Source organism: Cebus imitator, unplaced genomic scaffold, assembly GCF_001604975.1.
Source record: "Cebus imitator isolate Cc_AM_T3 unplaced genomic scaffold, Cebus_imitator-1.0 Scaffold402, whole genome shotgun sequence".
NCBI lineage: Eukaryota > Metazoa > Chordata > Mammalia > Primates > Cebidae > Cebus > Cebus imitator.
The window spans coordinates 1,077,724-1,090,888 of record NW_016107717.1 but is presented as its reverse complement, the minus strand read 5'-3'; the positions used below and the strand labels follow the sequence as shown (position 1 = coordinate 1,090,888).

At 44.6% G+C, this 13,165-nt stretch overlaps 1 protein-coding gene across 3 annotated transcripts in view; it reads right to left on the bottom strand.

Annotated features, from left to right (window-relative positions):
- Window positions 1-13,165, bottom strand: part of BRINP2 (BMP/retinoic acid inducible neural specific 2) — a 110,833-nt gene that overhangs the window by 3,503 nt on the left and 94,165 nt on the right. For 2 of the 3 annotated variants that reach the window (XM_017508839.2, XM_037731480.1), the window contains exons 5-7: window positions 5,273-5,378; window positions 2,469-2,705; window positions 170-392 (exon numbers count right to left, since the gene is read on the bottom strand). In XM_017508839.2, the coding sequence (XP_017364328.1) occupies window positions 170-392; window positions 2,469-2,705; window positions 5,273-5,378 (566 nt within the window). The remainder of the gene's footprint in view (window positions 1-169; window positions 393-2,468; window positions 2,706-5,272; window positions 5,379-13,165) is intronic. The other variant, XM_037731481.1, reaches the window with a different exon arrangement.

Sequence of the window (13,165 nt, the reverse complement as noted above, 5' to 3'; positions counted from 1 at the left end):
AACTCACAACTGAGAATGACACACGTGAGTAGGTGGAGATAACCGGAAGGCTATGTGTGAGTCACCATTCCTCCCAGATCCCCCACATTGGACAGAGGGGCTCTCCTTGGCCTCAGCAGCTGTTGGAGGAGGCACTGAGCTCTGGCTCTAGCAGCTGGGGGCTGCTCACCTCTCCTTGGGCAGGCGGAAGCGAGGCTGCCGATGGCAGCGCTTGCAGAGGTTGAAGAGCCGGCGGATGATCCGATGGGTCTTTTTGAACAGCACTTTCAAGCTAGCTCCCAGCTGCTGATAGCGGTGCTGAAGGCTTGTGTCCATGGCCCAGAACTGGGAGATGGCTGTGGAGTTCAGGAACCGGTCATCGGGTAGCCTTTTCAGCAGGGCCTGGAACTCTTCTGTGGATAAGAACACAGGACCTGAGTTGAGGAGCCGCTATGCAGAACCCTGGTAGGGGCAGGTGGACTTGCCCAGATCCAGGGTTCTTCAGAGTTACCACGTGAGGAAGGAGGCTGCACATCCATTCTCCCAGGTGTCTTTTTTAAATCAACACCTTTATTGAGAAATAATTAACATGTCGTAAAATATGGCCTCAGGCATTTTCTCATCTTTTTCACCCCTATGCTTCAGAGGGGCCAGAGTTCCTGCTATTCCTAATGACCTTGGATGTGGCTCTTTCCCCTTTTATACTTCCTTCTGAGTCACTCACAACACTATCTCAAGGCCAAACCTCTTCAATAACACCACAACGCCCACAGGGCACATGTGGGGCCCTCATGAAGGTGAGGGTGCATCCAGACTGGCAAATATGGGCACAGAGAAGACGCAGCACCCAGCTCAGAAATCTTTCTAGAAACCCGTCAGTCCCTGAGACCAGCCTCTCCCATCCATGTCATCTTCTCTGACTCTCAGATACTCTTCTTCTCTTTTTAGCTTCAGCTCTTGGTCAGATACCCATTCTTTCCTACAGTGAATTCAGAAGCAACCTGCCTTCTGCTTCTAAGCTGCTGCTGAGTCTAGGTTCTCCTTAGAGCTTCCTGAGCACACCATGGCTCTGAAATCATGCTTAGGTTTCTGTGCATTGCTCTGCTTTTCCTTGGGGCCTGCAGCTACCAGGTCTCCCGGTGGAGGTCTAGAGAACCCTCATTTATTTATTAACAGTAACTCATAGTAGTGAAGGCCCAAAGTCAGGTTATGGACCATATTCCAACTCCATAGCCCAAAGCATGGGGCTGGGGGGACTGGAATGCGATTTTCTCCTTAGCTACTAAATGCCTTGTCCAGGACTTCAAATGGCAACCCCTGAGGCCTCAGCTCATTTTGGTTTCTCATGTACCTGGTTCCTCCTGTCCCCAGAAGACTGGTGAACCACGCCTAGTAATGGCACTAACATCTAGTATGTGCACAGTTAAAACATTTGAGTGTATGGAAGAACACAGAGAATAAAAAGATAAACTCTCATGTGTCTGCCACTAGCTTTTGACATTTTGCCATGTTGGCTTCAGACTTTTTATTCTTTAAGAAATAAAGCAAACCAAATGTACTCCATGTGAGGGACCTAAACTATCCTTTCTCTCTATCCAGATGTAACCACTCTCTTGATGTTTTCTTTTCCATTGTCACATATTTTTTTAAACAAATGTAGTTATCCTTTAAAATGTTATGTATTGGGTATCCTGTTTGTAAACATTATATAAATAGTATTATATATGTATTATGTTTAATAAATTATAGTATTACATGAAGACATTATATAAATATATATATAATGAAACCCTTTTGTCTTGCTTTGTTTTATTCAAAATTATGTTTTTGAACTATATCCACATTCATTTGGTGTTGAAATGTACAAATATACCATGCAGAGTTCTTTATACATTGAGTTCATCTACATTATCTCATATAAACCTACCCTCCCTCTTTTTCGGATGAGGAAACTGAGACCATGAGAGGCTGCATGGCTAATCCAAGGCCATAAAGCTTGTCAAATCAGGCCAGGATGTAAAACCAGTCATCTTGAATCTGGGTCTCAAGGTAACTGATATTAACTTTAACAGCAACAAACAATGACTGAATTGTATTGGATATCATCTAGAACCATTCTGCGTACTTCATTATTCAGTAGATATTTACAGTGAACCTTATGGGCAAGCATTGCTCTAGGCACTGTGGAATCAGAAGCAAACAAGACAAACAAGGTCTATGCCCTTAATTACATTTATCCTAGCTTATTAAGTCCTTAAGACACAACCATGTAAATAGAAATATTACCTATGTCCTAGAAAAAAATGAAACCACTTGAGCCTCAGGGTGGTGACATAGCCTGCCTGAGGTCACAGAGACAGTAAGTGGCCATGTCAGGATCCCCATGAAGATGCCCAGCTCTCAAGTTTTGTTCTCCCCATGTTCTTGCTCTGCGCCTCACAGCCACCTCTCATTGACAGGGAGGAATTCTGGGTCAGCTGGCTGCTCACCTGACTCCTCAAACTGCCGGTTGTGAGTGGCCCAGGAGTCCTGGATCTGCAGCAGGCTGTCCTCCATGGCCTGGATGTCAGCATCAGGGCAGTTGCATTCAGGGAAGGTGGGGCTGCACTTGCACCAGCAGTCATTCTCCTTGCAGACAAGCTCACCCTCAGAGCTGCACGTGATGTAGCTGAGTGCCGCGGCTACAAAGCGCTCACGCAGGTACTCAGGCAGCAGCACCTGAAGGCCTGGGGAAAGGATGTGTCAAGGAATCTCTGGGCAGAACGAGTGAGGACTCAGTTTCCCACACCCCAGGCTGCAGGAACCTCAGCTGAGGTTCTGCTGACTTGTGTATTCTGGGCCCAAGCATGGTCACCCCAGGGCCTGATCCTGCTGAGCTGGTTGAGAGAGAAGGCTACTGCTGCCCCAGTGACAGATGGGGGAGGATCTGAAAATGCAGATGGGAATATCAAAGCCCAAGGCTTGGCCAAACCCCTCACATCAGCCAAATTGAGAGTGTGCATATCATAAGAACAGGCTTATTGGCTACACATCAGCATTTCTGGGATGGAAACGGGAAGATGTTTCAGATAAAAGAAGAGCTTATAGCCCTCTTGGGGGAGAAAACAAGGCTTGATGGGCTTTTTGCCCTGCCTCCTATAGCCATCCTGTTTATAGCTTAACTAAGATTAGCAGTAGGCATCCTAGTACATTATTGAATTCTGATCCTTCTGGGCCTCCCACCCCAGCCCTGATGACCAAGGAAGCTGCCTGGTTAAGAGATAGGAACAGGTACTGTAGATATACAGTGTCCAGGTACTATGCTGAGTACTTTTTATATATGATTGCAAACACCATTTGTGCTCATACTGAGGTTTTTATAGGTAAGGAAATCCAAGCCCTAAGACCACAGTGACCTGCCCAAATCGCAGCACTCATAGAATCTGCTTAGTGTCAGATCCTGTCCTTGTCTCATCAGCTAATACTATATAACTGGGACTGGGTGTCCTATTTCAATAGGATTTAACTCTTAAGAAGATTTGAAGGTGGGATGGGGGTCAATGCCCTGAGATCAGTCATGCCTGGATAGATATGAATGGCTCACAGCTCTCTTCCAATTAGCTTCTGATCTTGGATATAATGCAGTAAACTGCTCTGAGCTTCAATTTTCTCGCGCATCTGCAGTGACTGTCAGTTTACCTATATCAGAACACACTACTAGTTGGCTTCAAGCCACTCATAAGGCAGCAGTTGGAAGCTTACCAAAGGATGAACAAAGGGTAGGCATGCCTTTGGATGCAGTCTGGGCCATGTTCGAGGTCAGATCTGTGGGAGGCTCCCCCAGTAGAAACACTGTGAGATTTTGTGCTAGGAAAGTGAGGAATGTGAGAACTTCTGGATATGGTGAGTTCCTCTTTCCCCAAACGTCTGCCAGCTCTTTCTTTTTAGGCTCTTGACCTTGTCCTTGGCAGGAAATCAGAGAACTCAAAGTATGTATCCTAGTCTCAGCAGACCTCAAAATGTAACTGAAAATCGCCAGCAGCAGTGGGTGTTTGTTATTCTTTCTTGAGGTCTACCTCCAATTCTGAACTGCTCCTAAATTTCCCTTTCTTGGCACTGTGCCTACTGTGGCATTTGAGCGGTTCTCCCCCCGTCCACATGCTTGCTTTCAACACTCACCCTCTCCCAGTCCTTCCCTTTCACCTCCCCCATTGCTTCCCTCCTCCTCACCAGAACACTTCCCATGCTATAAAATCAGTGCCCCAAGAAATGTCTGCATGAGTGATGGGCTATAAAATTAAACAGCATAAACTATTCCAAATGAACAACTAGACATTTGGAACTTCACTCACTGCTGCTTTCCAGACACAAACCCAGCCCATCCAGGGACACTGGTGAAGAGGAAGGCTAATTGCCCTAGGTAGCTCTAAATAAAGGAGTTTTTAGTCCTTCATCTTACATATTTCTTAATTCCTAAAGCATTGCTGGGTCACATTTGACTCAGGTTGCCTGGAATTTGTAACTGTAGATCCTGGCTGAGGGTTATTGATTTTGTAATGCTGAGACAATAATATCTTAGAGTAGAATTTAGTTGGCCTTAAGAAAAATAAACTTCCCACTGAATCAGTTTGCATAGCCCTGCCCTCAGGATGCCTGTGGGGAGCAGAGAGCAAGAGATGCACAGCCTCCAGAGTTAGCGTGTTTTTTTTTTTTTCCTTTTCTTTCACAGTTTTGCTTGTTCTGTCTCAAATCAAAAGTCTTATTCTTCTCAAACTCATCTGACTTAGAATCTTTGCCCATGTGCAAGATCACAGGCAAATAACAGAAAGCAGGGGCCACCCTCAGACTGTGGTTGCAGTAAGCAGTGGTCCCTGACTCTGTATGGCTCTTAGTTGAGTCAGAGATGGTAGTCTAATAACCTCTCTGTAAAGGCCAGCTATTCCTCAATGTGTCTTTAGGATAAAGCAAAGGGCATTCTGGGAAATGAAGATCGTTGAACCAGGTAAAGGTTTATAAGGATGTAGGTATGCTGCTCCTTATAGAATTGTGGCAGAGGACTTGAGAAGGAAATGTTATAAGGGATGATTGAGGTGTCAACTGACAGGAGCAATGGGTCTGGGGTACAGGGAAAACCATATCAGAAAGTTTTTTAGAAGAGTAATGGAAAGTTGTTAAATACAGGTCCCAGAACTTGCCGTAGTTCTTAAGAAAGGTTTAACCAAATGGAACAGGCAGTTTTTCCGTCTATTTGGTGATCTAGGTTTTTGTTTTTATCAGGTGTGAAAGCTATGGAAACCATTACAGTGCTGCTTACCAAGTAACTGTACTTTGTTCTCCGGACTCTGTACCAGGACAGAACTGACTGAGTCCAGATTGTCATAGTTGCTGCAGCCCAGAGGACCGGTCCTGGTCTCGGTGACCTAGAGAAGGAAGAAGTAGGGTGTGGGTTTAGATAACAAGTGGAGACGCTCTTTGTATGTCCCTTCTCCAGCTGCTCAACCTCAGGCTCCACATCCTGTCCTCAGCCAGCTAACGAAGTGATTGGTGCCTTTTTGTACTCCAGAGGTGTAAAGTAACTTTTCTTCCTTGTCCCGAGGCAGTATCTGTTACATATGGCTGGCAGCAGCAGTTGTATATAACTAGGAACCTTTCAGAGAGAGTCAAAGGGAATTTGTGTCTGGAAAGGCGGAGAATGCTGGAGAAGGAGTGAAACCTTAAGCTGGAGTCACCCCTTCTCCCCTCAGAGAAAGGCAAAAGGCCATATGTGGTCCCTTTCAGGCTGCTGGCAAGCCCAGCTGCATCCACTTGATGTGGCACTCACAGACTTTATGGATCTAAAGAGGAAAAGCACTAGAGAAATATGAGTTATGAGTACTAGTATTAGTATTAAACATTTAAGTCCCACCTCGGCACTGAGACGTCCTTAGAGAAAATCAGCCATGGGCTTACTGCATATTTTAATAAGTATATTAAATATACATAAACTCTTATAGTCATGTAATATTCCAAAACACTGTAGAGTCATTTTAAAATATTATAAAGTTGGCCCATCAGTTTTCCCTGATGTTTAAAGTATAAGATGAAAAATGGGGAGCTTTAAATGCACTGAAATAATTATGTAATAAGAATGATGGGGACCCAAGGCCCTTTCTTCTCAGGATCTCCGAAGGTTTTGCCAACAATCGATCAACCAGTCAACAAGTATTTATTGAGCAGCCACTGTTTAATTCCATACAATTCTTCAAACATTTATAGCGCGCCTTTCTTGAAGTTCATCGTGGAAGCCCACTCGGATACCTCTGACCTCCTCTTCCGGCTTCAGGCCCCACTGCTTTCCAGCAGGCACAGGAGTTGCGGTTTTGCATTCCTTTCTGCAAGTATGTGGTCCATGTCTGGATCCCACACTCTACAGGCTCCAAAGGGGGAAGCTTATATTTATTTTGTTCACCATGTTGTTGACAGCAATTAACACAGTTTCTGACACATAGTAGGAATGCAATAGACAAGAGAATGCATGTATAATATGTTCCAGGCTTTTCGGGGTAGAGAGGTGCGTGCAACAATGTACACATTGCATACTGCATCCTCTAGGAGGTCACAACCTGTTGGGGAGACAGGTGCCTACACTGCTGACTGGTAGACATCCAAGTCACTGTAGAAACCCTCATCACGGTGAGCTCTAAGGAAGCACAGCTCTACACCAAGGAAAACAAGAGAGGAAGTAGCTGAGAAGACACCATCTGTGTTGATCCCTAAGGAGAAGTAGGGAGCGGACAGGTGGGAAGATGGGAAAAGGAGAAGGGATAGTGTGATCTCTGTAGCACATGGGCTTGGAAATGCGTAGTGCACGCGTGCAGCACCCAGTTTATTACCATGGTGAATATCAAAGGGTACGGGCCATTCTTCAAGGGAGTTTAGTAGACCTAGGTTTAAAAAATGCACATGGAACAGAGTGATAAAGTGAGAGATTGTGTGATGCTGAGCAGAAACAATTGGGAGAGAGACAGGAGGGATTCCTGTAGCTTGAAATAGTCCGCGAAGGCTTTGTGAAGGAAGTAAGCAAGCCGCGATTTGGTTTTAAAGGACAAGTAGGGGTGGCAGGGAAGGAAGAGGAAATTGAAGAAGAAGGATAACTCTACACAAATACTAAGGGGCAGCAATAGACACGGAATGTGACAGGCAGCAGGGAGAACTAGATCAGGGCCGCGACAGGGGCAGGGACAGCTTCTCCACTGTTTTCCAAATTCTTCCTCCGAGAGCATCCCACGTAACTTCCCCAAGAACTCTCTGGGTCAAACCTCATTACTATCACTCTCCAAGGAGGAAAGTAAGGTTCAGAGAGTTACAGTCCTTGAGACCACAGAGCTGTTGAGTAGCAGAAAGAGGATTCTAACTTTAGAGTCTTCGGACTCCAGTTCAATATCTTTTTGCCTCCTGAGCAGGCAGGTCAAAAGACTACAGAAAATAAAGTGAGTCTAAACCCCTTACATGCCATCGCTGTCAAACACAAATATTCTAAACAGACCAGTCCACCCAACATGTTTTGGTGATCTGTTCTCTTCGCAGAATGTTGACATTGAGCAAAACAAATTGTAGAGACTTCAGATCAGTTTGATTATCCTCATAATGCAGATTAGGAAACCAAGGCCCAGGTAAGTTAAATGATTTATTCCAGGTCATACAGTCACCTGCAAGGATAAGATTTATTTGGCTCATTCATTCATTCTTTTACTCACTCACTTTTTCATTTAACCAATATTTAAGGAGTATCTGGAACTCACAGATGAATAAGACATAGTCATGGCCAGTAAAAGCTTAGAGACAAGTGGAAATGTATTTAAATAACCTCAGTGTTCTGGCTGTTACACAGGAGCCTGCCCCCTCCACATGCGGACACAGGTGCTGAATCATGTTTCTTTATTGGGTGAGTGGGTGATTGGCTACTGGTCACACTGGACAGGGGAAGCAGAGGCAGCCGTATTTCAAGGCGAAGTCTTCACTTTCTATATGGTGTAAAATTCCCCATATAAAGAGCCATGGCCAATAACTGTCCCAGCTACTCTGGGGAAGTTTGCCCCTCCAGGGTAGGGTAGGCTGATGGACAGAGGTGGGACACAGGGATATGGTATTCGGAGGCTTGCCTGTCCCTGCCTATAGGAAGGCTGGCGACTCCATCACCATTGGGTTTTTCACTGGCTTTTCCATCCACTTACTCCTGACATGGTCACTCACCAACCAGGTCCAGGAAAGAAGGAAGCTAACAAGCCTTAAGTGGGAGTAAGAAGTGACCCAAAGAGGAGGACAGGCTAGAGAACAGTCACAATAAGAGCTTTCCTTTCCTCCCCCTTCTCCCTCCCCTATCCCTACCTGCCACCAATGCATCTGCTTCCCCCCCACCACCATGATCTTGTTCATCATGCTGGGCTGTCTTTGATGCAGTTTTCTGACCTTTACTTTGCTGCTTCTAAAGGTCAGTTCCACAAGCAGACAATCAATTAGGTAAGTCACTGAAAGGGTGTGAGTAGCTTCACTTTAATTGTGGCACAAGGATGGGAATGAGGAACAGACAAAGACCATGATCCTTATGCTCATTTCCTGTTAGAAAGAAGGACCTGAAGAGTGAGGAAGGGCCACTCAAGTTTCACTAGTTCCCAAAGTCATAGTGCTTTTCATTGCTATTCTGCTCTGAGGCTCTCTCCTCCCTTCAGAAGTAAGGAAGTGAAAAGGATAGAGGGATCTGGAGAGGTCCCCTTGCAGATATTGCCTGAGTACTGACTTGAGTAAGCAGAATAGCCTGAGACCCCCCTCTACCCCTTGCCCCAATGTGAGGAAAACCCCAGCATCTCTGGAGGATTGTTCAAGAGAAGCCTGCACTTTTCTCTGCAGAAGAGGTAGACAGCTTCGGCAGATTATAAAGAAGGCCTATCCAGGTAATGGACAGTGTAGTTCACTCAGGCACACGCTGTTCAAAGAGTGCCTCAGATAAGCTTTCAGAAAGGGCAAATAATTGTGTGCTAATTGGTATGTTGACAGAGACCATCCTGCCTTGAGAAAGCTCTGATGGATCTCAGGTTCATTAGCACATCCAATTTTCCATAAATACCAGATCATGCAAACCCTCATTCCTGCCAGCCTGCTCTCCCCACCCTCCACTTCCACTTCCAGGCTGCTCTTGTCCTACCTAAGGGGACACCTGCAAACTAACAGCAGAGTGAAATGGGCTTCTAATTGTGAGCAATCGGACTGGGCTGGGAGAACAGAGCTGATGGTGTGTGCGCTTAAAAGAGCTGCAAATTGAATCCTAGGCTGCTGCAGCAAGGAATTCAGACAAGTCACTTTTAAAGAGGCTTGGTGAGAAACTCCCTTCAGTTAGCTTGTGGGCATGTCAAGCCCTCCCCACCAAGTCCTTCCTCAGCCTTCAACTAAATAGTGGGTGAGCTGTACTTTAGAAACAAGCCCCTTCTCTCCTTTGTGGCTCTAATACCTTCTGGGGAGTTACGGTATGCAACCCTTCACAGTGTGCAAAATGTTTGCCATGCCCTGTATCATTTGGTGGCATCCCAACCCTCTGGTAGAGTTAAGAGTGATACTCACAATATTTATTAGCAGGTAGAACAGAAGCGCACTGACTCATCAAAAGGGATGGCAGCCCTAGTACCAGGGCCGGGTTCTAGAGGCCTCCTGAGGTATATTCTCCCTTTGGTTACCTTCAGAAAGAACTGTGGAGGCTGCAGGGCAGGAGTAAATGTGGCTAAGTCAGCAAACACATGGGGGTTGGAGTGAAGACTATTTACCAGCCTATAGAAATGTTTCAATATGTTAAAACCTCATGTAACCATCATGTAACATCAGCTGAATGTAAGCCCTGTGTGCAGGTGAGTCAGACAGTTAGTAATATGTATCATGGATGAGAGAAATCGAGTTCAGTGACTTCTCAAGGTCATAGAGATAGCATCAAGGCCAAAACCAATCCCAAGTCTTCTTACTTGAGGAAGTTTGTTTCCCATTAAACCATGCAGTCTGCCTTCACCTCTCAGGCATTTTATGAAACATCTTGCCGCATGTCAGTTGACACTCTAAAGGGACCTGGAGCTGTGTACCTGCCACAGAGTCTCAGCTGCTCTAAGACCTACTGTCGTGGAGGGTGTATGTGTCAGGAGGGAGATAGGCATGTAAACACCCTCAATATAACATGACAAATTCTGCAATAGAGGTATGTGGTGATCCGGGTAAATCTTTCAACAGAGTGGGACATTCAGTGAGGTCTTAGAGGAACATATTAAATAAACAAAAAGGTGCATATCTCCATCTTGGAAGAATTTGCTAAGAAAGGGTAGTAAGTGCACAGCTGCTTAGGAAAACAAGAAACAGGCAGGTATGCTGGAGAACTTTTCCTCCACCAAAGCAGAACAGGTAAGCAGAATCCCTCATCCCAACTCCATCCACCTCTCTCAAGAGTAATGGACGTGCTGGAAGCCAGCTGCTGAGGCATACTCAGTAGAAGGAGGTAGCTGGGAGGTGTTGTAGCACAAGCAAAAGAGTGGTAGCTAGCCAGGATGTGCTGAGGGGTGTATCCAGGCTATTGGCCTTTGCTATATGGATCTGTAAGTACTAAATGTGTGAGAGCAAGGAAATGTTCCCTGACAGAGAACCTTACTACCAGGGCAAAATGGGCAAGTCAATCTCACAAAGTGAGCAGAACTGTGGGGTGGGATGCCATCACACACCTTTGCTCCTTAGTCTAGCAATGGGTCCTTGAACAGGCCACATCAGGTCTCTAGACCTTGCGAAGTTATGTAAATATGAAAACTTGGAGAGATGAAGGTGGGAAAAAAAACACAAAATCATCCTTGTTTTCTCATGGTTTTCTTCCTAGGGGGAGAACCCATTGTACTCCCAGACCGAAAAAAAATCCCAGTTCAGTCAACCCAGTGGAAGCTGAATATTCATCTCACTTTCAATGTGTTCTTGAAGAGTCTTCAAAAAGTGGCTTCCAAGGATGGTGGCCTCTTTTGAGGAGATGGGCAGTGGCTCTAATTCTGGAAAGTATATTCATAGGCACTATATTAAATGTAGTTTGGGTATCTAGCCACCTTTCACACCACCAGCCACAGACTTTGCTTAAGAGGTGGGTCCAGTAAGGCCTAGTTGAGACTATGCAAGCCCCACTCTTTGTATTAAACTAAGGGTAGAATCTGAACCAGATTCTTTCTCAAGAGAATTGAAAACTATGACACTGAAAGAAAAAACAATTAAAGGTGACCATAAATACTCACAAAATTCAAATAATAAATCCAAACTATCAAGCACCTAAAATATGTCAGGAACCGGGAACACAGCCATGAACAAAAGAGTGATCTCTGCCATGGTGGCATTGACCAGGAGATAAAACAAAAAGATAATATTCATCAGGTTCAGAGTCAATGCCACAGCAAGCCAAAATTACATGTAAGTTGTAGTCATCGAGGTATAGAAAAGTATAGAATAAATAGATAAAAGATCTCCAACTAGGGAAGCAGGAAGATGAAGTAGATGGAGATGAAAAAGCAGTGACATGTATTTCAACAAAAAACAAGAGGAATAACCTGGGAGTATGATCATATTTTTACAAGTTCCGTGGGCCTAGATTACGTTTAGTGCCCAGTCCTTGGAGAGCTGTGATATTTTTCACCAGAGTTCTCTTAATAACTATTTTTATACTCAAGCCACCTTGAGTAGATTTCTGTTTCTTTCAACTAAGTGTGCTTATATGTACTTGCATGCACACTGAACCGAAGACCCTAATCTATGTAGAAAATTCCATGTCCAGGGACTCATTATTAATTCAATAAAACTTTACCCATTACCAATAGTGTGGCAAGCTCTGTACTCTTATTGGGAATCAAAGCTGAACAAGACCCAGCCTCTTCCACAAGGACCTCACTGTCTCATGCGGATGTCATTGTGTTAGCTGACATATGCTTAGTTTTATAGTTCAAATGATATGCCCTATAAAAGAGGCATGTGTTTGAAACCCTAAAGAGGAGCACTTAACTACCTTGGGAGTTAGGAAAGGCTTCACCAAAGAGTTACCTTTTTAAACTGAGCAAAGAAGGGTGAGGAAGAGCCATTCAGGTGAACAGACAAGCATTACAAGTAAAGCAAACAGCAAGTGCCAGGAAAGTGAGATATGAGAACATGGCATATTTGAGTAAAGCCTGATATTTAGATATGACTGGGTTACACAATATGAATGGAAGTTGAAGAGTAGGGGGGAACACGGGGGTGGAGAAAGTGCCAAAGGACTGATTAAAAATGAAACCAGAAAGATAGCAGAGACAGATTTTCAATAGCCGCATAGTTTTGTTAAGAACAGGAATTAATCTTTTTCACGCTCCCACAGTGCTGTGGTTAATGCTATCTACACTTTCTTATCAAACCTCATGGAAAACTTCAAGATAGAAACTGTTCTAATTGTACAACAATTTTAGGATGCATAAACTGAGGCTCTGAGAAGGTTGGCAACTTGTTCAAAGCCCCACCATGAGCAATGGCAGAGCTCAGACTCTTGGGTTAGAGTCTATGTTCTTTCCATTGCATCACACTGCCACCCAGGCCGGGGAACAGTAGTTTGGGCTCTGTCCCATGTACAGTTTGGAGCCACTGAAGGATTTTAGGCAGAAAGTAATAGGATACAATATGATATGATGATGGGCACTCCTGGTAGCAGCCTGGAGGGTGAATCAGGGAAAAGAGACCAGAATAAAAAGAGGAAAACCACTTAACAGGATAATGCAAGAAAATCAAGTAAGAGGTGATGAAGTCCTAGATTAAGGAAGTAGGCATGAAGAGGGGACAAAGGGCATGTTGAAGACGTATGCAAGAGAGTGATTATAGTGATGGATCAAGGAATTTAAGAAAATGAGGCCATTAAAGAGTGAAGAAAGTATAAAGTTGTTCAGGTCAAGGAATGGGAAGGAGCATTAATGGGATCTTTCCGTTGTAGACCCAATGCCTACCTTTCATTTTCTGATATGATCCATTTTCTCCAACTTTGACATTGTTCACTACAGGACTTAATGGGGAGAGGGGCTTTCACAGAGCTCTGTCTTCTTGGTAAAACATACTGCATGCCACAGTGATTTCTAGGTGGCACTGACAGCTGGCTGGAGACTCGTGGTAGTACTATAACATGAGACCAGTCAGCACAGCTGTAAGTTTTATTGGC